The sequence below is a fragment of the Brassica oleracea genome, chromosome C7, assembly GCF_000695525.1.
Source record: "Brassica oleracea var. oleracea cultivar TO1000 chromosome C7, BOL, whole genome shotgun sequence".
In the NCBI taxonomy this organism is placed as follows: domain Eukaryota; kingdom Viridiplantae; phylum Streptophyta; class Magnoliopsida; order Brassicales; family Brassicaceae; genus Brassica; species Brassica oleracea.
The window spans coordinates 38,185,393-38,210,998 of record NC_027754.1 but is presented as its reverse complement, the minus strand read 5'-3'; the positions used below and the strand labels follow the sequence as shown (position 1 = coordinate 38,210,998).

The 25,606-nt window shown below is 36.6% G+C and overlaps 5 protein-coding genes and 1 long non-coding RNA gene across 7 annotated transcripts; 1 reads left to right on the top strand and 5 right to left on the bottom strand.

Annotated features, from left to right (window-relative positions):
- Positions 1–6,239: 6,239 nt before the first annotated feature.
- LOC106304608 lies at positions 6,240–7,983 on the bottom strand. The gene is made up of 5 exons (XR_001262785.1): positions 7,306–7,983; positions 7,166–7,216; positions 6,964–7,043; positions 6,396–6,866; positions 6,240–6,321 (listed from the first exon to the last, which is right to left on the bottom strand). It is a non-coding gene; the product is annotated as an uncharacterized LOC106304608 (long non-coding RNA).
- A 1,532-nt stretch (positions 7,984–9,515) lies between these two features.
- On the bottom strand, positions 9,516–11,093 carry LOC106306131 (protein CHAPERONE-LIKE PROTEIN OF POR1, chloroplastic). The gene is made up of 5 exons (XM_013742608.1): positions 10,901–11,093; positions 10,639–10,739; positions 10,140–10,522; positions 9,917–9,993; positions 9,516–9,814 (listed from the first exon to the last, which is right to left on the bottom strand). Exons 1-5 carry the CDS (start codon positions 10,963–10,965, stop codon positions 9,664–9,666), a joined length of 777 nt encoding a protein of 258 aa, XP_013598062.1. The 5' UTR covers positions 10,966–11,093; the 3' UTR covers positions 9,516–9,663.
- Positions 11,094–11,186: 93 nt separating this feature from the next.
- LOC106306130 (probable acyl-activating enzyme 17, peroxisomal) lies at positions 11,187–15,750 on the bottom strand. Its single transcript, XM_013742607.1, has 14 exons — positions 15,413–15,750; positions 15,175–15,307; positions 14,610–14,866; positions 14,305–14,509; positions 13,901–13,941; positions 13,685–13,810; positions 13,390–13,463; positions 13,084–13,304; positions 12,806–12,900; positions 12,352–12,568; positions 12,110–12,235; positions 11,936–12,034; positions 11,639–11,851; positions 11,187–11,532 (listed from the first exon to the last, which is right to left on the bottom strand). Exons 1-14 carry the CDS (start codon positions 15,667–15,669, stop codon positions 11,422–11,424), a joined length of 2,175 nt encoding a protein of 724 aa, XP_013598061.1. The 5' UTR covers positions 15,670–15,750; the 3' UTR covers positions 11,187–11,421.
- Positions 15,751–16,854: 1,104 nt separating this feature from the next.
- LOC106303723 (formyltetrahydrofolate deformylase 1, mitochondrial-like) lies at positions 16,855–18,190 on the bottom strand. 2 transcript variants are annotated; one of them, XR_001262522.1, is made up of 4 exons: positions 17,796–18,190; positions 17,663–17,709; positions 17,447–17,569; positions 16,855–17,365 (listed from the first exon to the last, which is right to left on the bottom strand). XR_001262522.1 is itself a non-coding variant. In XM_013740030.1 (3 exons), exons 1-3 carry the CDS (start codon positions 17,979–17,981, stop codon positions 17,566–17,568), a joined length of 237 nt encoding a protein of 78 aa, XP_013595484.1. In that variant the 5' UTR covers positions 17,982–18,178; the 3' UTR covers positions 16,855–17,565. The 2 variants fall into 2 exon arrangements, 1 of the variants encoding a protein (XP_013595484.1); XM_013740030.1 differs by having other exon boundaries at positions 16,855–17,569; positions 17,796–18,178.
- A 279-nt stretch (positions 18,191–18,469) lies between these two features.
- Positions 18,470–20,645, bottom strand: LOC106306967 (calcium sensing receptor, chloroplastic). Its single transcript, XM_013743772.1, has 6 exons — positions 20,266–20,645; positions 19,938–20,183; positions 19,670–19,862; positions 19,134–19,275; positions 18,913–19,044; positions 18,470–18,822 (listed from the first exon to the last, which is right to left on the bottom strand). The coding sequence occupies exons 1-6, from the start codon at positions 20,485–20,487 to the stop codon at positions 18,591–18,593; spliced, it is 1,167 nt and encodes a 388-aa protein (XP_013599226.1). The 5' UTR covers positions 20,488–20,645; the 3' UTR covers positions 18,470–18,590.
- Positions 20,646–24,449: 3,804 nt separating this feature from the next.
- On the top strand, positions 24,450–25,606 carry LOC106306178 (thymidine kinase). The gene has a single exon (XM_013742679.1). The coding sequence runs from the start codon at positions 24,594–24,596 to the stop codon at positions 25,449–25,451; it is 858 nt and encodes a 285-aa protein (XP_013598133.1). The 5' UTR covers positions 24,450–24,593; the 3' UTR covers positions 25,452–25,606.

Sequence of the window (25,606 nt, the reverse complement as noted above, 5' to 3'; positions counted from 1 at the left end):
AAAAAAAAACGTGTAACACCTACAAAGTTGGTGGATTCAAAATTTCCTCGCTAAATACACGTAAACTATTTCCTCGTAAATAACACGCAAAGTTTACGTCGTATTTACGAGGAAATAGTTTTTCCTCGTAAAATACTCGTCAAATTACATCCACTTTACGACGAAACACTTTTGTCGTTACGTTACGAGGAAATAACGATGATTTTAGTTTTCCACGTAAGTTCCTCGTAAAATCGACGTAAATTTACGAGGATTGTTTTTCCTCGTTAAGCATGTGTTTTCTTGTAGTGTAAGGGTATATATAGTAGCCACTTATCTCTCCGTTTAGTATTTCTATTTAACACTATTTATTATAATTATAACTATTAGCAAAATTACATAAACGATTTTATAATCCACAGTAGTATATGTCATTCACGACTGTATCATATTGAACCGTCATGAAGATTCATGTTATATCGATTTTATTTGTACTATGCTGAAAATTTCATATAAGCTTTTCCTTCGTTAATCCAACCAATTATTTAATAAATTCCATCTAGAAACTTGAAATTTTAGGATGTAAAATATTAATGAACATTTACTTAGACCACGTGAATAAACGGGCTTCCACATTTTAGTATAAACCAACCATTCACATGCCACAATGACCGGGTTTTTTTTTTTTTTTTGCTTAAAGACAGGGTTGTTTCCTTAAACTTTTAATGCCTTTTAGAAGTCCATTACATGGGTTGTCCGTTGCTGCAGTGATTAAAGTCTGCGAGTACATCACGAGAGTTTCTTAATTCTATTTTGGCGAAATGTTCAGTATATATAAACTCAAATCTTAACCTAACCATCACAAGTATATAATAACAAGGAACACAATCCTCGCATTGATCCAATGCCTGGCTAAGCGACGCCGCAGTAATAACAACGAACGCAATCCTCGCACTGATCGGCCTAGCCACCTTATGTTACTCAGTCTACCTCTTCTTGGAAGGCCCATCACAGTGCCAACGCTTCATTCAAGACCCACTCATCGTAACATCGAGTCTCCTCTTCTTCATCTCTTCCTCAGGACTCATCGCCGCTCTCTACGACAGCTACATCATAATCACTATCTAGCTCTTCTTGCTCTTCATCTCCTTTCTTCTCATCCTCGTCCTCTCCATCTTCGTTTTACTTGTAACCAATCCTTCCGCTGGAAAAGCCTTTTCAGGGAAGGGAAAGGGTGATCTTCAGAATTGGATCAGAAACCATTTCCTTCAAGGGAAGAATTGGGAAGGGATCAAAAGATGCATGGCTGATTCTAAGACTTGTAGGTTTGGTCCTCGTGACGTCGACTTTGACGCCAAACATCTCTTGAGTGTAAAGGTATGTGTGTTGATACATTGCAGCCTTTAGCCAAAAGAGAAAACATGTTAAAATTTGCCTTATGGAGTTTGATGCTGGAGAGTAATTCACAATATTCATAAAAACACTAAGTGATAATTTAACATTATTGGTGACCATGTTTTCTGAGAAAAATATGATGAACTAGGACGGGTCCGCGCTACGCACGGGATGTGATGTATTTGTTGGCGTTAAATATATTAACTGATGTTGTTTTTTGTTGTTTTGTTGCTAAAAAACCTTGTTTGCTTAATAAAAAAAAGATCCTAAAAATAGTAGGCTTATTTTCATTTTTGAATGATTTCCTATCATCATTATAATCAGTAAATACATTAAATTACTGGGAATTATATTTGAGATTGAATGTATAGATTATGAATTATTAATTGTTGTTATTTGTTTTGAATCCACTAAATTTTTTAGTTTATCTTATATATTTTCTTTTAAGTCTATTGGTTTTAGTTAATAATAAAAAATAATAATTTCTTCACTGTAAAAATATTTTTAAAATTGACATAGATTGTATTAAAACATTTATTAAATGAACTATGCCATTTAAAGGGATTAGAATGTTCTTTTAACAATATTATTATTCAGTTTCAGCGTATAAGTAGTGACTGTTTAAAATATTATATTACCTTCTGTATTTTTCTTTTAGTTGGTTTTACTGAATAATCTATTATTTTATTTTTAAATTTTAAAATAATTTTATTACGGAACAAAAATATAAATTAGAATATAATATAGGTATGATGTTAAAAATATATCATGTGCTATATAATTTTGGATCAAGTTACAATCGTTTATTGAATCGTTATGTGTTATATGTTTGTTGTTTTATTTTGTTTTTTGTGTGTTTGTATTTTCTTAATTTTTGTTTGTTTGATGTTTATATTTAAACATAGGGGTGAATTGTTGTATATTATATCTTAAAATTCGTTGATTTCTTTGTGGGTTTAATGTTTCTATGTTATAACTTTGATGCATGGGCTCATGCTCGTAGGTGCGGACGTGTGTGTTGTGGTATTCTATGTTAGAACGTTAACTTACATCGCAAGGAATTATTATATGACTACGGTTGAAGGTTTAATTTTACAATCCAAGTTAAGATTCATGTATATTAAATAAAGGTACTGGAAACATTAAAAGTTTAACATAATAGGGATAATTATAAAAGAAATTCAGAAATTAAAAACCTGGCACAAAAATTAAAAACCAAACACCCGTAGGCTGAAAAAAAAAAAACAAACAGCCCCTAGGTTTATTCTGTCTAAAATTAAAAAGTAAATAAATTTCTATGGAACAAAGATATACCGCTAAGAAATTGTCTCTTGATCATGACAATCAATGACATCCAAAAAGACAAGCACTAAACTTGATTATGCATTTGCCGTTGCTTCCTTTGTTCTCAGAAAGTTGTTTTTGACATCGCTGCCACATAATATTCCATAATTAAAAACTGACACACTCAAATATATCCAAATAAACAATAACACATATTCTTAAAAAAAAACAATAACACCTTAAAAAAAATTGAATCTGCCAAACTCTATCCAGCTCCCACCTGTATTTAGTTATGCATAGATGTTAACTCCGAATCGAAGTCCTTACTCTTGTGTAGTTTCCATTTGTCTGTAAGAAGAAACTTAATTAAGTACCTAGATTTGTTAGAAGATCTCATTACAGAGGATTAACCCTCGCATAAATGTTTAATTTGTTTATCTCAGATCTTAGCAGCAGTAGTAGCTAACTAAACGATTGTTTGCTACATGGTGATTTGAGTTACCTCTTTGAAAGGCCAAGCTCAACAAACTCAAATGCATAACACCATTTTTTGCTTACCTCTTTGAAAGACTTGGCTTTAGCCAATGACTGTAACATGAGAACAAAAAGTCAGATGGAGAGACAAACTATAACGGTATCATTTAAAAGAATGTCACTTTTTGAATACTAGTTGGGCTGCTTTGCTTAACTCATTTGGATAGATGATCAAAGCACTATCTGAAGAAAAGACAATAAACGCACATATCAATCATAAAACAGCTGGAAATCAACCGCTCAAATCATAAAACGAACCAAACGATCCAAAGATCTTATACAGCCACATACGCGAGCAGAATCCAAGTCCAATTTTTTTTGTTAATCCCCTTAAACCTGTAAACAATACTCCTTTCTTCTCCTGAGAAGAGAGACCTCTCTATCTAAGTTCATGGTACCAAGCCAAAGAAATGAATACATGAAAAAAAAGAAGCAGGCGAGTGTTGTACCTTTAAGAGTATGAGAAAAGAATCCATGTTGTTATTGACCCTCTGAAACAAAAACAGATTCACCGTCGACATAACTTTAGCATGGAATATTGTCTAGTTAGGAAAAAAGTAGGAGTCTTAGCATTTAGCCACCTTATAAGTCTAAATTAAACGACCCCGACACAAACACCAACAACAAAATCAAATACAAACCATAAGAACATAACCGAACTACATCAACCCTAAGAGTAAAATCGAACAACAAAATCCCTAACAACAATAAAATCAAACGGAACCAAAACTTGCGAAACCACACTTGAACGGTGGAGGAGCAGCGGCCGGATTTCAAATCAGAGAAGAGGATCGATGAGTTCGACATTTCGCAGAAAATTAAATTTGGTGTTTTGAAGGATTGAGAGAATGATGTTCAAGTGAAGAAAGCTAACCTTTTTATAGGTGTGGAATAGGCCGCCTTGCAAAGGGATAACTCGCAATCAATGTCAGATCGTGCTTCCGTTGGTATATGGAGTTAAGAAGGGAATAATGGCGCTGAATCTGTAACTCAGACTATTTCGGTTGTAAGAGTAGAAGGCTAAACGACATGAGTGGAGACAAACAAAGAGATTTTCAATCTTGATTTCAGTCATCCAATCTCCCAAGACGCCATTGATGGTTTGAGAAAACGTAAGAGAAATTTTTTAGGTCTCAGAAGAACACGAAGACGAAGACTAAAGGGCCTCTCATGTTTTGGGCTTTAATTCTTAGGATTACCAAAAGCCCACAAAATCTCTTCTTTTCGTTAAATGAAACGGTGTGTTTCACCGGCTGGACATGTGTCAACTCCTGAAACATCGAATTTCTGATGTGTCGTCCCTGTTGCCAACACCAGGAATGATTGAAAGTCTCTTTTATATATAAAGATTTGTTATTTCTTAGAATTGATACCAGTTAAGTTGAATTTTTTTTTGTTAAACTAGTAAGATGTGGGCACCATTTCATTCCTCATTTTTCCTCATATACAATTGAACTAATGAAGAACTATTTTTCTCCTCTAATTTTGATATGGAACGTTAGTTCCTCTCTTTTCAATTATTTTTTTTTATTTTTTTTCAATTCATTATTTTTCTTCAACATTTTTTCCATTCATTACATTCGATAAATGGTCACCAATTAAAGCAATTGGATTTAGTGTTTAGGGTAAACTTTTTTAAAAGCCCGTTTAATAAAATGATGATTCGTCAATGCCTGCCTTTGCCGATATTTATAACTCTACGAATTCACAAGCTCTCGGTTAATGGAATTCTTGAATTTTAACAATATGTAATTGAATAATTATTTAGGGCATGTCCAACGTTTGTGGATGATCCGCTCAATAACTGACCTCTTTTTCATATGTTTTTCTTTTGTGTTGATATACCCAATAAACCAAACTAAAATGTTTATGCTTATCATATAAATACTTGTGTAACATCTATCATGGTAGATAAGAGAGGCTTCATGTTTGTATTTTTCTACTCAGTTCGGATGTTGTCGACCAGAATGTGTTGGTACTCGTTTTTGACGAAATGGTTTTAGTTTTTGACGAAATGGTTTAAAACCATTTTGGTCAATTTTCGGACGAAAACGTTCGTCGGAATAACTGAATATTTGACACTATGAAGTAGTGTACTCGTATGTCAAAATCGGAGTTGGTTTTGGATGAGAAATGGAAGTCCAAAAATGAGTTTGGCTAAATATAAGAAATTAGCAAATGTCTCATATTGGATATTTGGGTTTGAATTTGAATTTGTTAGTTAGACATTATGTTCATTACTTATTCATATAACTTTTATGCATGACTATCTTTATGTTTGTATAAACATAATATGCAAACCCAAAATTAAAAGAAATATTATTTATGTTTGATTTGGTCAAATATATAATAGACTAGTGGTGTGTCCGCGCTTCGCGCGGGTTGTTTGTCATTTATGCTATTCACATGTATGATTTATTTTGCAAATTGTTTATTTTACTTCAAATGCATTTGATGTATTTGATATTAGAGTAGACATGACAATATTGTAGTATTATGATGCGATTATGAGCGGCTTAGGTAGGAAGGCGGGGAGTGCGACCTTCCCAGGGCCTGAGATTCAAAGTTTCAACATGTTTTGGAAAAACAAACACTATTTTATATATACAAAATAGGTATTAGTTAATTTCTTAATAAATTTTGTTTTATATTTTTAAATATTTTAAAGAAAACATCTCACATAAAATGTTAAATAATTACATTAGACATATTATTTTTACCAAGCTTTTATTTAAAACTTTTTTTATAAAAACTATTTTTTTTTGCCTGAGCGGCTTAGGTAGGAAGACGGGGAGTGCGACCTTCCCAGGGCCCGAAATTCAAAGTTTCAACATGTTTTGGAAAAACAAACACTATTTTATATATACAAAATATGTATTAGTTAATTTCTTAATAAATTTTGTTTTTTTATTTTTAAATATTTTAAAGAAAATATTTCATATAAAATGTTAGAAAAAAATGTGCAGTTTATGAAATATACATGTTTTAGTAAGAGGAGATCGGCAATTAAACAACATAAAGGAGTGAATTTTTTTTATTATTTGTGGCCAACATAAAGTTTACATATTCTCTTTTAATTAAGGTTCTCATCCTCGCCTTCCCTTTTCGAATATTTATTCGCTCCACTTCCTAAAACACACTGATACATGAGAGTTAATACTTCATCTCATAAACCAATATAAAAATGATTTCATTTGCTTTACCTCATACCATCGATCGTCAGTATTCCTTTCATTTAATTTGCCATGGTTACAAATTCTTGCTTTTCTCAACTGAAAATCACACCATCTACTTCCCAAAACTATTTTCACATTATCATAATCGAATATTTAACTCATACCATGTAGATCTACCTCATCCTTACTTAAAAAAAATATCACCAGTGCCAACAGATCTGAAGATTAATAACAGACCCCAATTATATATATGAGAATTCATAGTGATGTAATGATTGATAGGCTAGTTATGTGTATTTTCTCATACACACATGATAAACCGTAAACTTAACTAATTGATACAACAATGAGTACTGATGCAACCTAATTACATAATACATAGTCTAGGCAAAACATTTCTTAGATGCTCACTCTTTGACATAGTAGGGTTGTTGACTCCCACGATCTCGATCTCACTTGATGTTTCCCGTGAAATTATTCATAAAACACTTGTTGCTACTGTAATATAAATAGAAAGGGTGATGGGTGATGGGAACTACAAACTTAATATAAACATGCACTGAAGAAAAATTTTGGTCGTAGAAAGAAGACAAACCAGAGTTTCCAAGTGATGAATAACTCCTCACGCTTCAGGCTTCACGAAACCATCATCTATTAACTTCTTCAATACGCTGCCTATCAAGTTAATGGATTCATAGTGTGAGGAGAACGTGACATACAGAGGCATGAAACTTCAACCACACATACTTAATAGCCTATTGGTCTCTCTCAAATTCTTTGATATTAGAAATGTTTACCTCTTTCTCGTGACTGTATACCGAAGCACAACCAATGTGTTTGTGCCCAATCTAAAATCGAAAAGAGAGTGTATGTAAGTAAATCAAATACAAAAGGCGCAAGACAGGAACCTAATGGTTGACGTGTAAATGTGTAATACCTTATTCCCTTCTTTGATTGTTGACATAACCAAGATTTCGAGACCTTACGAATCTAAGGGGACACCATTACTGTTCCATGTAAAAATCTACATTCAAAAGCTTGATGGGTAATAGAAATACCATTTTATTAAAAACACGTTCCTCCAAAACCAAAGCTTTTGTCTCCATATCTGCACCTTCTTGTTTCAGCTTCGGTGCTTCTTCCTATTTCCCCGACAGATCGTATGGTAACCTCAAGGCAGTCAAGCCGCCACTCCAATCAGTGTTCTTCCCAAGAACTTGTGCGATTATTACTCCATTTGATTCAAGCGTTCCAAGTTAATCGATCGAGACGACAACAACTTTGTTTCCATAAGAGATCTAGCGTCGCCGAGTCAGGAAGAGGTGAGTATGATGCTCGAAGAGTTTGGCGCCAACGGTTTTATCAAACTCAGAGCTTGCTAGCTGTGTCGCTGGAAACTTTTCGGTGAAAGATCTATAGAGTGATCAATATATAATTGGCGAGGAGAGCCGAAGAGTGATAGGTGATGTTGTCGGTTTATGCTTTGAAAAGGTAATAAATGGCGGAGGTTAGTGATGATGGTGGATCTGAAGAGGCACGGTGATTCTACTCTCCATCGGACGCCTTTAGCGGGGTGACGCCTTTCGATGTTTTCCGCAGGAAGCAAGGGACGGCCCTGAAGCCCAAATCTACCAAAACATCTATAATAATAAATGGGATTTTTTTCCCTCCTTATGCTGCCACATAAGATTTAGATTGAAAATACAAACATCACATTATGCTTTTCAAAAACCATAACGTAAAAGAGAGTAATGGACTCATTCAAGTCAAAAAATCAATGTTGTCATTAAGAAAATTTAATTTCTTTTGACTCAATGACTTAACAATAAAAAATCTTTATATATAAAAAAAGATTTGAATCCTTCCTAGGGAATCCACCTCAGCTGTCAGCGCACAAATTCGAGTTTTTTGTAGCCGACACCTGTCCTCATTAATCAAAACGGTGCGCACCATTTTGATTCCATACCAACTCTTTTATTTTTTACTAGTGTTCTGGCCCCGTACTACGTACGGGGAAAAATCCTTAATTTTATATGATATTTAAGTTTAACACCTACTAAAATTACATTTTTGGGATAAAATGTACCAACACCACTTAAATTTTCTTCTACTATTCCTAGATTTCAAGAGATGATGTTAATTTACATTTGCATAAAGTCATAAAATGTCTTATTTATAGTATTAGGAATTAGGGATTATCAAATCGCTGGTGGAAAAGGGTTATTTAATTTTACGTAGTGGGAGAGGTGGGCTGAAGAATGTAGAAGCTTAATGATATGATTGAATGAGTAGTAGTAATGTTGCACAGAAAAATTTCTATCGCCGCTGCAAAATAAGGTAACGGAAAAGACAATACTTTCGAGGTATAAGTGGGCTTTAACTGGGCTGTTAAGATAATAATATGAGTTTGTTTTAGTGACATTTGTTTTAATGGCATAAAATATGTGGATTGAGTTATCATTAATTCGTAGGTTTGAGTGACCCAAACGATGTGTGAGTTGAACGGAATTGAAGAGCTTTTATGGGAGAGGACACATGGCATGATATGCCCCTTCTCTAAATCTTATGTGGCAGCATAAGGAGGGAAAAAAGTCCCATTTATTTTTATAGATTTCGGTATTATAATTTTAATTTATATTTTTATTATTTTTTACAAATATCAGTTGTCCTATAGTAGTAAAATAAGGTTCATGCAGAAGAATGTGGCTTCGAGTCAAAAAAACGCCACATGGTGGACAGTTCCGGCGAAGTCAACGGCAGAGATCGCAGGGGACTGCAAAACGTGGAGTAACAAGCAGAGTCATTTGTGTTATGCGTGCGAGTCATGCAAGATTGGAGTTTTCAAGGGTATAAGAAAAAGATGGAGGATTCTTCTCGTCTTCAATCTCCTTGTTACCCTTCTTGTCGTCTTACTTTACTCATGTGGCTGCTGCGTGAGACGCAACAATCGTGTTCAATGGAAGCGCCGGTTCTTCTAATAGAACTTCTTCATTTGTATTTTTCTTTTTTGAAATACTTGCATGATGTTTGATATATCTTGAACATGAATATTCGGTTGGTTATATCAATGTGTGCATGCACTGATGGAAATAAATAGTACGATGATCTAAAACCTAACATATTAAGATATGTTCCTACGGAATTTGATTTTGATATTTATCAACTTGGGGTAAAGACCCTCATCAACTTGATTCCATACTTTAACAAGAGCTAACCAATGTTGTGGAACTCATGTTCAATTTTCCGGCGATAACAGGTACAAGAAAGAAACACAATGTCTGGATAAAAGTGCAACCTACTTGAGGAAAGTACAAGAAAGAAACAAAAACACGTAAGCAACCAGTGACGTTAGAAGCTCCAGGGTCCACGTCGGGTTAATGAAAGCCGTCGGAATCATGGGAATGACTAGCGAACCGCAGAACCACCCGACTGTTAATGCACCAAACCTGCAACCATAACAACCAAACCCCCAATCAATGAAATGGAAAAAAAAAAAAACAATCCAAGTTTTTGTTTCAGCTAGTTTTCAATTAGCACCAGGAGGTTACCCGATTAAACAAGCTCTCCCCAAGCTCTTCGTCTTCTCATTAAGGAAATATACGCAAGCAGCCAACGACACCGCCACCTACAATTACAATTACAAAAATCAAATATCTTAACCTCAAAACCATCTGTTAAGAGAATCAGAAGCCACTTTATCTATCTACTACAGTCTACAGGTTGATCTTATACTAATACTTCTAGCATAGACTAAGAAGCAAAGCCTAAAACCTGAAACGCAGGACCGCCTTCTGCAGAGTTCATGATGCTCCAACCACCCATGAAAGCGAAAAGGAACAGTCTTCTGAAAACAGTATCCATCGGAGGCATCTCAACGAAATCAAGAAGAGCCTTAAGCCACGGAGGAGACTCCTCAACTTTCTTCTTCAACCTCGTCTTGAGGTTGATCTTAGTCTTCTTCCTTTTAACAAAACTAGACATGAGAAGCTTCTCGAATGCGCCTTCTATAGACTCTTGGCTCCTCTCGTGTCCAGCGTACTGCTCTAAGAGAAAGTTGCGCGAGGCCCAGATCTCTTCCTCGGAGGCGTAGGGGCTTATCCCTAGACGCTTGTACGGGTCCCAGACCCTGGTTCGAGGGAACGTGGGGACGTTGCCTACACACACACACACAAAAAAAAAAGTCATTCGATTTACATTAATTTTAAAATTAAAAAAAAACAGAGTAAAGATGGAGACTTTTTAGCGAGAGGAAGGGAGATAATATACTAACCTCCGTATGGAGAATCAGCGGAGGAGCACCTAAGGGGTTTGAAGGTTCTCGAAACGTTCCGAGATAGTGACAGTGATTGATTTGGATTCCGTAAGAGAGAACTGTAATCATAAACAACAACGACAACGAAAACGAGACGAAGAAGCTCTTAAGATTCGGTTATGTAAGTTACATACAAACAAAACAAACCCTAGAATTTGAAATCGGATAAGCCGAAAGAAGGCAGACGAAGGAGAGAGAGAGAGAGAGAGAAAGAGATTACAGTTTCGATGGAGCGATGAACGAAGACGATACTGTAGAGCCAGAGAGAAGAAGAGACGACGACATGGTTCCTCCGTCGGGTCAAACCGACGCCGTTTCTTGTTTCAAGTTTATCCCCTAAGGCAGTTTGGTGAAGAAGATGGACTATGGCTACGTTTTTGTGTACATATCCCCAATTTATGTTCACGTAAATTACAGAATACCCCCTCATCTTTTATTTATTGCGTTTTATGTCCATGTAATTAATAATACTTTTTAATATCCCCCTAATTCTTGAAATCTCGTGATTGGTCACCACAACACCAATAATTGATAAACTGTTACTTACATTACATTAATTGATAAACTGTTATTCACATTAAGGATCGCACTACATATATGGATCTCTTGATACACTCGTAGAAGACATATTCCACAGGCTATGTGTAGATTGAGAATCATTTATTGACGATGTAGACATGGATATGGACTGATAACACCAAAAGACCAAATGTTTGTGTGTTAATGGCAAACAATAGTCTCTCATAGCTTCGACTTTAGACCGGTCTGAGTAAGCTGTTGCCTTAGAACTCTTCTCATCACCTTATTTGTGGCCGTCCTCGGTAAGGAAGGCAGAGTCACAACAGACGATACCTGCATTATGCATTTCCCATTGGCCCATTAGCACATTTCTTGTATAAAATCTGGAACAAACACAACAACTAATAAACTCCGTTGTGTTTTGTTGTTTGTAATATACCTTGAACAATGGATTGAGTTTCTTTTGTATCTCAGAATTGAAGGACTTTTTCAAGAGGTTCATGTCATTATTCCGTAACTCTGGGTTCTTGAACACAACAGCTATTACTAGTTGCTCAGGACCGCCACTGGGAGGTGGAACACCGATGGCTGCTGTCTCCAGGACGCTGTCATCAACGGAGTTACAGACTCGTTCGATCTCAATAGAACCAACCTGGGCAAAGAACAGGGGGCAGAGTATGATTATGATAATGCACATTAATATATAATAAGAGCATTGTATAGTAAGTAAGGTTACCTTTATACCACCAAGATTCATTGTGTCATCAGCACGTCCGTGAGCACGATAGTATCCTTTTGAAGTCCGTTCAAACAAATCTCCGTGTCTTCGTAAATTCTATCGAAAAGAAGGTACGCCACAGACTAAGAACCGATAAAAACCTACGTGAAAATGTGGCAAGAGTTGGATTACCTGACCTTGGAAGGTGGGCATTCCTTTGAAGTAAACGTTGTAGTGATTTCCATTCAGGAGAGTGCTCGAGGCTCCAAACACGTGAGGATAAAGAGCCAGTTCTCCTACTCCTTCTGCGTCTCGAGGCTGAAATGAGGAAGGAAAAATAAAAAACGACCATGCTAACTTCAGTTCAATCCTTGACACTGTAAAATCGTTCAGAATCAACACTGCATCATCTATGACACAATAACTTTGCTTACAAGAGGATTGCCATCTTCACCGAGGATGAAAAGCTTGCAACCCATGGTAGCGGTGCTAAAAGCAGCCAGCGACTGAGGCTGGAGTAAAGAGCCAGTGACAAAACTACCTCCAATCTCAGTTCCTCCACAATACTCGATTACAGGTTTGTAATGAGCCCTGCTCATCAGCCATAGATACTCGTCTTCATTCGAGGCTTCACCAGTCGAACCGAAACAACTGTTGAAAAAAGTATTAAAGATAAGACATCAATGTTACTGTTTTAGTTTAGCGATGTCAAAAGATGTTCATCAACCATTTTTTCATGAGTAAGTAGCCACGTTAGTCTAGCTACATAAGTTTATTTACTTCTGAAATTTTATAGTAGTGGCATTAGGACATTTACAAACATTTAAAATCCTAGCTACTAAAACTTCCACGCTTAACAACAATCTGAGAATGAACTTTGGGTATTACCGGATTCGTGACCAATCATATCCAGAAGTCGAGTTTGAGTTTTGCCACGTCCGAACAATGCTTGGTATCACACCTAGCATGGTTACCTCAGCATCCTAACCCCAGAATATAAACATATGGTGAATTCAAGGGCTGACCAAATTCCCAGAGTTAACCATGCAATGAAATCGATAGTAATTCATATGGAATATTCGCACAAACTATCAATTGCTTTTATCGCTTCCAATATTTTTCTCTGTTAAGCCAATGGGATGGGAATGCATAGTTACATTGCTTACCTGCACAAATTTGGCAAAGGCAGGACCAAGAGGTGATCCATTGTACAATGCCATGCAAGCCCCATTTATCAAGGAAGCATAAACGAGCCACGGACCCATCATCCACCCAAGGTTGGTCGGCCAAGCAACAACATCTCCCTGATGAGCATCCAAATGGCACCAAGCATCAGCAGCAGATTTCAAAGGGGAAATGTTCGTCCATGGGATAGCCTTTGGATCACCTACACCAGAAACGCAAAACATAGTATTTCAACACACACATCCTTATCTACATGCCATGATGCAGCTTTTATCCAATTGTCTTACCGGTGGTTCCTGATGAGAAAAGGATGTTCGTGCAAGCTCCTGCTGGTTTCTCTACAGCAATATATTCCACGCCTCTGAAAGAACAGTAAAAATATGTGTATTCGTTTTATGACATTAAACAAGTATCACAACTTATTTATTGGCTATTATTATCAGGTGAAATGTAAGATTTTAAATTTCACCCCTATCAAGTAAACGTTGCTGTGTTTTTTTTTTTGTTTTACTGAACTTTTTCGTTGATGTTGTTTTCAGTTTATAACTGGAAGCCGTAGAGTATTGTATACACTGAGTGTACCTCATATTTCCTGCCTTTCCCAAAAAATCGTTCCAAGACAAATCATTCTCACGCAGGTTCATTCTGACGAATGAGCCTCTCGCTGGAATAACAATTGCCAAGGGTGCTTCTGCATCAACGACTCTTCTGCAGAGTCAAATAGATAACGTGAGAACCATTTTACACCTGCCTTCTTGAGAAAAAAATTCAGGCCTGCTGGATTGCAAAAAACTTCACCTATAAAGGGGAATACGTTTATCACCACGAATGATCTCATCCTGGAAAAAAGATAAACGAAACGAAAAATAAAGAAACTGAAGAAAAAATTTTCACATCCGCTGTTCCAATAACTCTAATTTTAACACCTACAATATTCCAATAATTAACATGACTAGAAACCTTGTTCTATGATGGTGATGGCTTTTATACAGTAACCATTATATGCCAAACTACTTTATACTAAATTCAACCAGAGTGGATTTTCCAAACAAGCACTGACACCTTACAACCGTTAAATTGTGGCCACCCACAACTTTAACTAAATAATACCCAAAAGCCAAACAGTTCACCACTAAACATATATAAAAAAAAAAATCACATCTTGAATTGTACAGTTTATCAAAGAATCATGAGAAGTGTACCTGAGTAAATATGGCTTTTGCTTTTGAAATTTTAAGCCGCGTTGATATTTCACGGGGAGAGAAACTATCAGCTATAGAAACAACTACGTGGCCTGATAAGACAATGGCAAGGAAAATGATCACGGACTCAACGTTCATCGGCATATCAATCGCGATTGCTGACTCTTCCTCCAAATCCAAGGCATTAAGAGCATGTGCAGTTAACCTACACACATCAGATTAAAACAGTATACTGTACATTGTCATCATCACTTTCACCAAATAAAAACTTCTCATTTTCGACAAAAGGATGAGAAATTTCATACCAAACCTGTGAACGTAACTCAAGAAGCGTCATGGTGTTGACCGGAAGATCGTCGCTTCCTTCGTTACGCCATCGGATCGCAACGTCGTCCGATCTCCTCTTTGAGCCACTACTCAAACAGCTCCTCGCAGGGTTCAGATACGCTCCAGGAAGCCAACTGCCTCCAGGGTTATCTCCAGATGTGTCCTTCTCTAAAACACACTTAGGAGGTACAGAAAACAATATGTTCAACTCATCCAGAATAGTTCTCCAATAAACCTGCAACAGTGTGAAAAACCACAATTACAAAAAATAAAAAGAACACTGCGACTAGTGACATGTCGAGCTTAACTTATTGTTGGTTTTCACTGTTGCCAAAAACAGAACTATGCTTTCGAACGGTGACGTTGACGGCTATCAACACTAACAAAAATCTTTAGATATACATACGTATTTTTGTTACTATTGCACAACAAACAGTTGCCCGGCATATTAGCATTCGGAGCCTTAAAATTAAAAAAAAAAAAAAAAAAAAATCTTTGGCTACAAATAAAAAACAAACAGCTGATTCATGATACTATTGTTACCTCAGGATTAGATACTGAGAACTCTTGAAAACTCGAGAAACTCGAAATCGGATCCTTGTAGCTATCATCACCTAAGAACTCTCTCCCGCGCCTCTCTAGCAAACCGCCAACGTTGGTTAAAGAAGCAACTTTCCTATATATATACATACATACATACATACAAAGACCATCACCACCGATTAAATAACAAAGCGAAACGTCAGAAACGGAGGAATCTGATAAAAAGAGCGATTCATACGGGTCGGGTAACCAAGCGGGCGGGTCGGATCCGAAATCCTTGTAGCAGCCGTAATACATCATCTGGTGAAAAGCGAAAGGGAGGTCAGGGTGAAGGATCCGCCGAGATATCTCAATCCACCTCTCCGGCGGCGTGGCGGAGCCGTGATTAAGGATGATGTCTTCGAGATCTCTGAGAAGCTTATAAGATACATCGTCGGAGATCCCTAGAGCTTCGATATCGGACCTCGTGATTGAATCTAGGGATTTGTACGCCATTTTGTTTTCCTCTTAGCTTGGAGAGAAGAAGGAAACAAAAACATATGAATGATTTTAAATTGAAAATTAATATGAAGAGAGTGGCCTTCTGGAGTGGGATAGTTCTCCACGTAATTAAAAGAAAAAAAGCGCGCACTGCCACGTGTCGATCTAATCCTAATCTTCTTCTTTTTTTTTTTAAATCGCTCTTTCTACGTCTGATTATCATCTGATGATCATCTTCTTGCTATTTTTCATTTTAATTATGATTTTATTTTGATGATGTTGTTTTGTATCTTTTCGTTTGTTTCGGTCTATATGAAGTTAAGTTAAGTTGTTGACGAGAGAGAATGGTAAAAGATTTCTTAAAGTTGATGATACCATAAAGGAAAAGTAAAACAAAAACACTTTTGACATTTGATAAAGATTCCATTGATTTGATGTATCTTTGTATTGTTTCAGTCTTCGTACATTGCTGTAGTTGAATTCTCTTGACACACTTTTTTCCACTTTTGATCATCATCTTTGTATTATATCTACTAATTTCACTCTAAACACATTATCAACTTTCTTGGACATTTGTGAACCAGTAGAGTTTTGATGTTAAAGATTTGGAATGATATGCACAATTTGATTAGTCTATTAACATATTTGGCTGTCTTATCTTTTTGGTTGGACAACAATTTTCTTTACACAAGTTTTTATATAATATGCAGGCAGATTAATCAATTTGTTGCACAGGTTATATAAAAGTATCTGTTTTTTCACAATATTGTAAGCACTAAAAAAAATAAAACCACAGACAGACCTACCAGGCTACCACAATATTCTAAACTTCTAAGAGCATGATTATCCTAGAACTCTTTTTTGGGTCTCTTAATATTTGTTTAATATTATTAAATTGTAAATATGAGGTTAAGAGACATAATCAAGAGACCCGCAAATTTAGCGCCTCCAATGTAAGTCTCTTATTGAGAGATTCCTAAAAAAAAAAAATTATTTTGAAAAGAAAATTCCATAAGATGAAAATGGTTTATAAAAATTGTGTACAAGATAGAAATTGTTTTAGATTTAGATGAATATTTTGAACATGAAAAGAAAGAACATGAGAAGGAGAAAGAAAGGAAGAACATGAGAAGGAAGAACAAAGGGTTGTAAGTTGTAACGTTGAACGTTTTCGAACCTTGTAACATTGATCCTGTGATATATATAGTACAAATCTCATATTTACTCAATTCAAAATCATAGCAAGTGTAAAGAAAAACAATTTTCTTAAAGAAGCACGAGAAAGTCAAAACACACTTGTACATGGTACTGTTATAATCAAATAACCAAATAATTTGGTAATGAAACTATTAAGAACGTTGAGACAAATCCTAATGTGGAAACCAAAAACTTAAAGATTGATATTGTTCTTGCAGTTGCACTCGACATCTTGAATGGCCTGTCGTCGCGGGATGTTCACAGTCACATCCATCATGCAGTTCATTTTAACCGTAACGTGCTTCTTCACAATCCCCATAATCTTCATTTTACCACTAACCCTAGTGTAACTCCACAGTCACGTTCGCTTATGGTTTACAATCATCTTGTAGAAGGTACTAATCCAATAGTTGGCAGACAAAGTTACCATTTGTTCAATGATAGGCCCTACATCAAGTTCCTCAGTAACAAAGTGGCTTGTTGCTCCAATCAGCTTCACACCTGCATCAAAGGCCTGCACAAAGAATCTAGAATACTAAGAGACACAAAACAAAGAGATCAAACCATAAGACAAGGTAGAGAGCCATAAGAAAACCGAAGTGGAGCACTGTAGTCCTCAGTTTCCCCTTCACAGTTCTGAAACACGATCACGTATAGCATAGATTATCCTTGGGATGTAGCCTAAGATAGTCAACACCAAGCATATCAAGAACTCTAGCTGCAAAACAAAATCAGAGTGAACGCAATTCTCTTAGTTACCAAATCATTTGCTCGATCGGGACTATAAACCAATTAAGAAACTAGAACTTACAGTGCAGACTCCACGCTTGATAGCTTTGCTACGATTCCAACTGCGTCCTGTAAAACAATGGGATTTTGTTTTGAGATTTCGAATTTGGAAATCAAAGAGAGCAAAAAGGACGAGACATTTTTGATATGGGAACCTGGCAATGGAAGACATGGACGCCGGGAATGAGAACGGGTGAGATGGAGGAATCGAGGGACTCGCCGTGAAACCGCGACGCCGAGGATCTGAGAATCAAGTTCTTAGAGAAACCAGAAGCTCTCTCGGAGATTCTTCGCATCATCATCATCATCCTCTCACCCTCCTCGGCCTCTAGACGAGACATTCCGTTGAGGAGAGATCACCGGATGGAGTCGGAGTCGGAGTCGTCGAAGAGTCACGAGAGGAGAGAAGATGATTTGGTCGTGAGAGAGAGAATGCTGAATGTGTGACACGTGTGCCATAAGACCCGTTTCTTCTGAGCCTTAATTAAGCGACGTCTCTAATTTAATTACATAATTTTCCTTTTTTTTTTAAAACCTAAAAACACTAAATACATGGGCTAAGAGCCCGCGTTAATGGTGCTCTAAAATACCTCACCACTTAAAAAAAAAAAAAAAAAAAAATATTCGGCAAAAAGCTAAGCCACACACAGCCCTACCAGATAACTGATTAGTCAGTCCTGAGTTATCATAAATTTACAATTTTACCCCAAATTATTTCTACTTTCACTATAGGCCCAATCATCTCTGTTTATTTGATCATTTTTTCTTCTCTCAAAGGTGATATTCAGCTTGATTTTAAACTTTGTTTATTTGTTGGTTCCACTTCTGATCATCAATCTAAAAGACAAATAATAATTCGAAAATCTTATCAAAAGATCTCTCAAAGTTGAGATATAAAAAAGGAATATAAAACAACACTTCTTTAGCTAATGATACATTCTCTTGTTTTTTCAGTCCGAGCTAGGAAGGAACTTGGTTCCTGATCTAGTACCGAACCTAGAAGCTGCCGGGATAATCCTCGACGGAGACAAGACCTGTGCGAACGAGAAGTTGTAAGAATCAGTGCCCAAACGGCTCTGCAACCATCCTCTCCCACCAGAGAATCCATCTGTAACGATCCAGCAGTTCTTAAACCCGAGAACCTTTAACGTTTTCGCCACTATTTTAGCTGAGTCCGAGTACCTACAAACCAATAAAAAGATCACATGAACCAAAAAAAAATATATTCCACAAAAGTCTTGTAAAAAGAGCAAAATATAAAATACAACTCACGAGTCCATGATGATGATGTTGGAACCTTTGTTGATTCTCTTGAGGTAAGATATCTTTAATGCTGCTATTTCTGCTTCAACACGTTTTGAGTTCCTCACGATTCCTTTTACTTTGTTCGGTAGCTCTTCTAATCTGATAACCAGAAGAAGAAACTTGTTTTTTGGGGTTGTTTCTTGTAATGAAAACATAAATAAGAACAAGAAGTTAATCAAAAGACTTACGGAATGGCGATCATACTGTTCTTAGCATTCGAAGGAAGACGAGGAATCCCAGCTTTTTCCTTTTCTTTCTCTGATCTTATATCCACCATTAAGTAGTTCTTGGAACAAAGAAGATCAAGTGTCTGAGCCGGTGTGAGGTCACCTTAAAACATAAACCACAACACAGTGTAAGATCATCTCCGATATATTTTTCTATTTTTTCCTCTAAAACGAAGAAATTTTAATAGAGATATTATTTGCTCGAATGTATTTTTTAAAAAATAGCAATCTCTAAATATACACTAAGAATAGAGAAATGTGTTATTTTTTCCTCGCAATTTCTATTTTATAAGAAGAAATAAAGGTGTGAAGAGTAATTTTTCTTATAAATGTTATTATTATAGAGGTAAACTTAGAGACACAATCAGTTTTCAACTTTTTTGCTAACTTGAATAAGACTCTAGACACCAATAACCAATTAACAAAATGATCAGATTAATTAGGAATCAATTAGAGGAGCTCATGTTTATGAATAAAGTTATTTAGACTTTTGTTACCTTTGTAACCACGGAAGTTAAAAGATATAGCAGACCAAACAGGAGGGAGGAGAAGGTAAGCAATGAACGCAGCACCAGCAGCAACAACAACGACACTAGGATCAGCTGAGGATATCGTCTCCATGGTCGATGAAGCAATGGGCTTAGCATCTTCAAGAGCTTTTGTTGTCTGTTGGGCCACATCTGTTACTGTCTACACACCAACAAAAACAACATACTTATATTCATGTCCTTCAAAAACCTAAGAGTTGCTGAGTTTCTAACTGACCTTTGCAGCATTAAAGACAGGCTCTGCATCAATACCAGAGCTTTGCATTGCTTCTTGAGCTTTCTTCGAAGCCTCTGAGAAAGCAGGAGAAGCAAGCTTCAAAGCCTCTTCACCGGCTTGCTTTGCGATGGGCAAAGCAGTGTCCAAGGCTGGTTTGAGAGCGTCTCCTACCACTTGGAAAACACGCTGCGTTGCGTCGAAAACACTCGAACCAGTTTCTTGAACTTGGTTGATTGTCTTCTCCACCTGTTACAGACAACAAAGAGTTCGTCAAGCAAAAGGGTTTTCAAAAGAGGGAATCCAAAATTGAAATTTGTCAAGAATTTACTTCAGTGAGAGAGGAGACGATCTGGTCCTTGGAAATGGAAACAGCAGCTTTGGCTTCAGGAGGAGGAGATGAGAAGACAGATAACAGAGAGATTGAAGTTGTTGTCGGAAGTGCGACAGAGACTTGCCTCGCTCTCTTCTTACAAGACGAAGAAGAAGAAGGAGGAAGAGTGAGTTTTGTAGTTGTTACTGAAGACTTCATTGCCATCTCCGCCATAGCCATGGGTTTCTCTGCCACTCTTCTTCTTCACAAATCAATGTGACAGAGAGAAGAAGACAAAGACTTTATGTTGTCTGCAAACTGTTTCTTCAGCTACGGAAGATTATAAATGCATTTAAGAAGAAAACAATGGAGACCGAAGAGTTTATGGTTACGAGCGTTTCTTGAAAGAAAAAAAAAGATAGAGGATTTGAATGGTGATGTTTGATTGGTTAGAGTAATCCTACGTGGAAGTTAGTTGTGCAAGCTGAGCCAGTCATTACCGATCCGAATCAGAATCGTTGCCTTTTTGATTAATGCTAGTACAGAACAGTAGTAGTGTAGTACTGTAATAGAAACCGGTCAAGTTGAACCGTCGGTTTAAAAATGGTTATGATTTGGAACAAACGAATTAAACCAGATGATTTTTTTTTCTTTTTCTCCATAAATCACATAATTGATAATTCTTTTCATCTGTGACGCGAAACCAGACCACATCTTGGTTAAAACACCGATAAACTTTTAGTTAAACCATTGTACTAATAAACAATTAAACCGGACGTACACTACAATTTTACGGTTTTGGTTCAGTGTCCAACCGTCAAATGTGTTACAACAATTAAACATCACCAAAACCGAAAACTACAATCGACTTCCTCCCACACAAGACCAAAGATCTCAACGATCAACTGATTTTGGTCTAGGTTTCCTTCTCCTGCTTTGTTTAGCATGCTAAACAAGTGAATTAACCACACTTGTTCAACACTCTATGATAAAATCAAAATTTTACTTTGGTTTATAAGAAAATCATCTCCTTCCTATTCATAATAACTTGCCCATGACTGAAGGAAGATGAGGAAAAACACACCAGATCACAAGCTCCATAGCATTTACAAATATTATTTTCACATCATGTGTATAGTAAGTAAGCAACATTAGTAGACCTTAAAACAAACAAGCTCACATATTAGAATCAAACTCTAGGAAGTGATATTACATCATTCTATTTAGCATCACCATTAGGAGAATAACACTATTTTCGCATGTTTTATCACCCTCCAGTGTGGGGGAATCTAAGAAAAGATCACAAGTGTTGATCCTAAAGAACAAGATTCTCCTTTTCTTACCTAATTTGTGAATGGAATATTGTTACCATTTGAAGTTTTCTCCAAGGAATTTTAAAACCCACGAGCTAAGGAATCCATCCACTTCACCAGATTCCATCATCTTTTTCCTGTGCTGCTAAAGAAGGGCAGAAAAAAATGGACACAAGGAACACCAATGACAAACAAACAAAAGTGTCTTTTTCCAACAGATGCATGTCATTAGATTCTTCTTGAACATCCACTTCCATTAGTGGGTAATGTTACAAAACAGAAGCTAAATTAACTAGTAGTATGGCTCTGTAGACTGTTTTTAATCACTGAATGTCACCCACTAGGATCCTAACTACAGGATTATTAGGCTCTCTAGATCACACAATTTACCAACGTGTTGAATGATTATTGTTCCATGTGTAAAGATTAGTGTTCTGTGTGGATCTCTTATATATCATTAGACAAGAAAAAAAAAAAAGAAGCAAGGTTGGTCCGTAAGGCAACAACATCCAGGTAACATGCCGGATTAAAGAGCCAGAGAAGGCAACAAAAAGCCACACATTGCATCAAGAAAACCCGAGATCTCAGCAAGCCTCAAGAAGGAACCCATCACAACACAGCTATCTTCAGGTACAAAAAAAAAGCAGGAGAAAAACCAATGGCGAGAGTCTTATCATATTAGCTGATCTGGAAACCTGAATTGAGTCAACAAGGAACTCAAACCCTTGATACATGTAAACCAGAAGAAAAATTCCATCAGCAGCAGAGTCACGACCTTGGTTCAAAAACAGATCAAGAAAACATGCAACCAACACTGCATTAAAAGTTTTAATTTAAAACCTATAGAGGATTTTCTTTTTTTTTTTTGAAAAAGGGTTTTCATGAAATTGTCATCAAAACCTATAGAGGGTTTTTTTTTTTTTTTTGAAAAAGGCTTTTATTGAAATTGTCATCAAACATAAGTACATGGTTGGATTTAAGATAGTTTGTATGTCATTCAAGTATGAACACATGGTGGACACAGCAAGTACACCTACAAACAAAAAAACAACAAGATTGATTTTTTTTACCCAAAAAAATAAAAAAATAAAGAGACAAGAATCATAAGCAAAAGTCCTCAAAAAATTATCATTTTTTGTATATATAAAAAAAAAAATTGGCTTGGTTTAATTTTCCCTGACGTTCTCAAAAGCTAAGATCCACAAGTAAAAAATACTTTTGGGATAATTTCAAAAAATTTAGATATCAGCTGAGAATTTTTTTTTTAAATTCAAAGTATCTTTATCTCATGTTCATATTGTCAGATTAAAATAGATTAATATAGAAGAAATGAGACAAATCAGGAAGGAGAAGCACTGGATGCAGAGGTTTATCGATCGATTCATGCTTCCCATGTAAATTGTTTCCAACATCATTTTTCACAGGAATTGATCGATGAACCGCTGCCTCCAGCGACTTCAACTTTCATCATATTCGCCAAAGGTAAACGAGAAGACAAACCAAAACAATCGTAAATCAAACACAAAAAGAATAGAGTTTACAGATCTGAGATTATAAGTGATCAACACAAATTATTGATGGAAAGCTGGAGATCTCAAAAATTTAGAGAGAGAGGTAGATGTAGTTATGTATACCTACGAGCCTCTGGTATATTTTATATATAGAGGGGAGAGGCGTAGTTACAATTACATACATGCATGTGAGAGTAGAGTAACACAAAGACCAACAACCACCGAATTTGAAAGGAGGAAAAGGAATCTGATGACTCACCGTTTGCCGTACATTTTACTCTCTTTTTTTCTCTTCCTCGTCTTTTGTCCTTTTTGGTCAATTAAATTTTGACTGGAAAGACAAAGATTCTCATGTTTTTTTCTTCTAAACTTCTTTTTCTTCTACTTTTTTTTTACTGTCAAACCTTTTTTCTATTTTCTAGTCTATAAATTAAAATGAAACGATTTAATATCTAGGAGACAAATGATTCTATACTATATGTAAAAAATATATCAAATGATTTCTATACAAGAATTAGATGTGGACTAGATAAATATTTAGATAGATTTGTATCGACCTTTAGAATTAAAAATGTACTTGATGGGTTTTTTTTTTTTTTTTGCTGATTTATTATGATATCACAATTATGAGAAAAATTACATATAGATGACTCGACAATACTACATGATCTACGAATAACTGCATCACCTAAACAGTCCTATGAAAATCCACAGCTCGCCGGATTTAACTGCACCATGTTGAAGATTCATTGTAAGCTTTTTTCTTCCGTAGTAGTGTCTGCATAATTGTTTAATAAATCGTTTTCTCCGAAAATTGAAACATGTACGTCCTATAATATGCAATTTGCGAGAAATTGTATAGCATGAGATTCGAACTTCCAAATTTCGATATAAAAATTTTTAAACTTTGACTACTAGGATACGGTGCAGATTTATTAGCAAAAAAAAAATACTAGGACTAAAAATGTAGTATTTTTCCATATAAACAAAGATATGGTTAGATAAAAAAATCGAAATAATATTTATTATCGATCAAAACTTGGTTTAAACATATGCGCCTTGAATTAAAAAAAGATTACAATCTACTTTGGCATCAACCTTGACTTAAAAGTTTTGCCATTTGTCATATTCTCTAACTAATCTAGAATTTTCATATTTTTTCCTGTGTCAACTCAATATACTCAGTACTTATGATTTTGATTTGTATTAGTAGTAAATCGTTTACATTACTAACCCCTAGACTCTAGTTATAAATCCAAACCCAAAAAGTCAAAGAATGTCTAAGAACCGAAGATTTGGCCCACGGTCAAGGGCCTTAAGGCCCAGTAGTATCAACGAGTGAGATAAATATTATGGCCCACTATCTCATCACAGTCGGAACACAAATTGAAACAAACAAACTTTCACTCCAGCTTAATTTCATTTTTCCACTATCTGCTTAAACCCTAGGAGCTGCGCGGCTTGTCATCATCTTCCTCCTCCTCCTCTGTAATCAAAAAGTTTCTCAATCTTTGCTGCTTCAATGAGAACACTAATCTCTCCATCTCTTCCTCCCCTCTTCTCTCTCCACCTCCCTAGACCTTCCCTCTTCTCTAGAGCTCTTCGCGCCTCCCGCTACCCTCTCACAGCTTCCGCCTTCTCGCTCAACAGACTCCCCACTAATCCGCATCACTCGTCAGCTTCACGCCGCGAATTACAGACGGAGGCGGCGTCTAAGCCCTCCTCTGCTCCTCCCGGGGAGATACACGTCGTCGTCGGTCCAATGTTCTCCGGGAAAACCACAACGCTTCTCCGCCGAATCCTCTCGGAGAGGGAGAGCGGGAAGAAGGTAGCCGTCATCAAATCGGATAAAGACGATAGGTACTGTGCCGAATCGATCGTTACTCACGACGGAGAGAAGTTCCCTTGCTGGGCTCTTCCCGATCTATCCTCTTTCAAGGAGAGATTCGGTTTCGATGCGTATAGGAATCAGTTAGACGTGATTGGGATCGACGAGGCTCAGTTCTTCGGAGACCTCTACGAGTTTTGCCGCGAGGCGGCTGATAAGGAGGGTAAAACGGTAATTGTAGCGGGATTGGACGGCGATTATCTGAGGAGGAGGTTCGGTTCGGTGCTGGATTTGGTTCCGATTGCGGATACGGTTACGAAGCTGGCGTCGAGGTGTGAGGTTTGCGGGAAGAGAGCTTCGTTTACGCTGAGGAAGACGGAGGAGAGGGAGACAGAGTTGATCGGTGGAGCGGAGGTGTATATGCCTGTGTGTCGGAGTCATTATGTTAGCGGTCAAGGCGTTTTGGAGACCGCTCGCGCCGTTTTGGATGCTTCTTCCCAACGAAACGCGACGCGCGATTTAGAAGCAACGAGTCTCTCCCCTCCGTTTTAATCCGCGTTTTGCGCTGTGTAGTTGATTCAAAAGCCTTCCAGATAGCGTTAGAGGGTTTAGAAAAGAATCAAATTTTTAGCTGCCTTGAAAATGTGATGTTACCACTTATTAGCTTTTAATCAGTGATTTTAATTATAGAACTTTGTTCCTACAGA

Coding starts and splice junctions, on each gene's coding strand:
- LOC106306131 (XM_013742608.1), bottom strand. CDS start 10,965: ATGTCGTCGTCTCTTCTTCTCTCTGGCTCTACAGTATCGTCTTCGTTC. Junction 9,994..10,139: donor AAGGCGGTCCTGCGTTTCAG/GTTTTAGGCTTT, acceptor TTGTAATTGTAG/GTGGCGGTGTCGTTGGCTGC. Junction 9,815..9,916: donor GGGAGAGCTTGTTTAATCGG/GTAACCTCCTGG, acceptor TTATGGTTGCAG/GTTTGGTGCATTAACAGTCG.
- LOC106306130 (XM_013742607.1), bottom strand. CDS start 15,669: ATGGCGTACAAATCCCTAGATTCAATCACGAGGTCCGATATCGAAGCT. Junction 15,308..15,412: donor CCCGCTTGGTTACCCGACCC/GTATGAATCGCT, acceptor GTATATATATAG/GAAAGTTGCTTCTTTAACCA. Junction 14,867..15,174: donor TCTCAGTATCTAATCCTGAG/GTAACAATAGTA, acceptor ACACTGTTGCAG/GTTTATTGGAGAACTATTCT.
- LOC106303723 (XM_013740030.1), bottom strand. CDS start 17,981: ATGTCTCGTCTAGAGGCCGAGGAGGGTGAGAGGATGATGATGATGATG. Junction 17,710..17,795: donor TCCATGTCTTCCATTGCCAG/GTTCCCATATCA, acceptor ATTGTTTTACAG/GACGCAGTTGGAATCGTAGC.
- LOC106306967 (XM_013743772.1), bottom strand. CDS start 20,487: ATGGCTATGGCGGAGATGGCAATGAAGTCTTCAGTAACAACTACAAAA. Junction 20,184..20,265: donor TCGTCTCCTCTCTCACTGAA/GTAAATTCTTGA, acceptor TGTCTGTAACAG/GTGGAGAAGACAATCAACCA. Junction 19,863..19,937: donor CTGTCTTTAATGCTGCAAAG/GTCAGTTAGAAA, acceptor GTTGGTGTGTAG/ACAGTAACAGATGTGGCCCA.
- LOC106306178 (XM_013742679.1), top strand. CDS start 24,594: ATGAGAACACTAATCTCTCCATCTCTTCCTCCCCTCTTCTCTCTCCAC.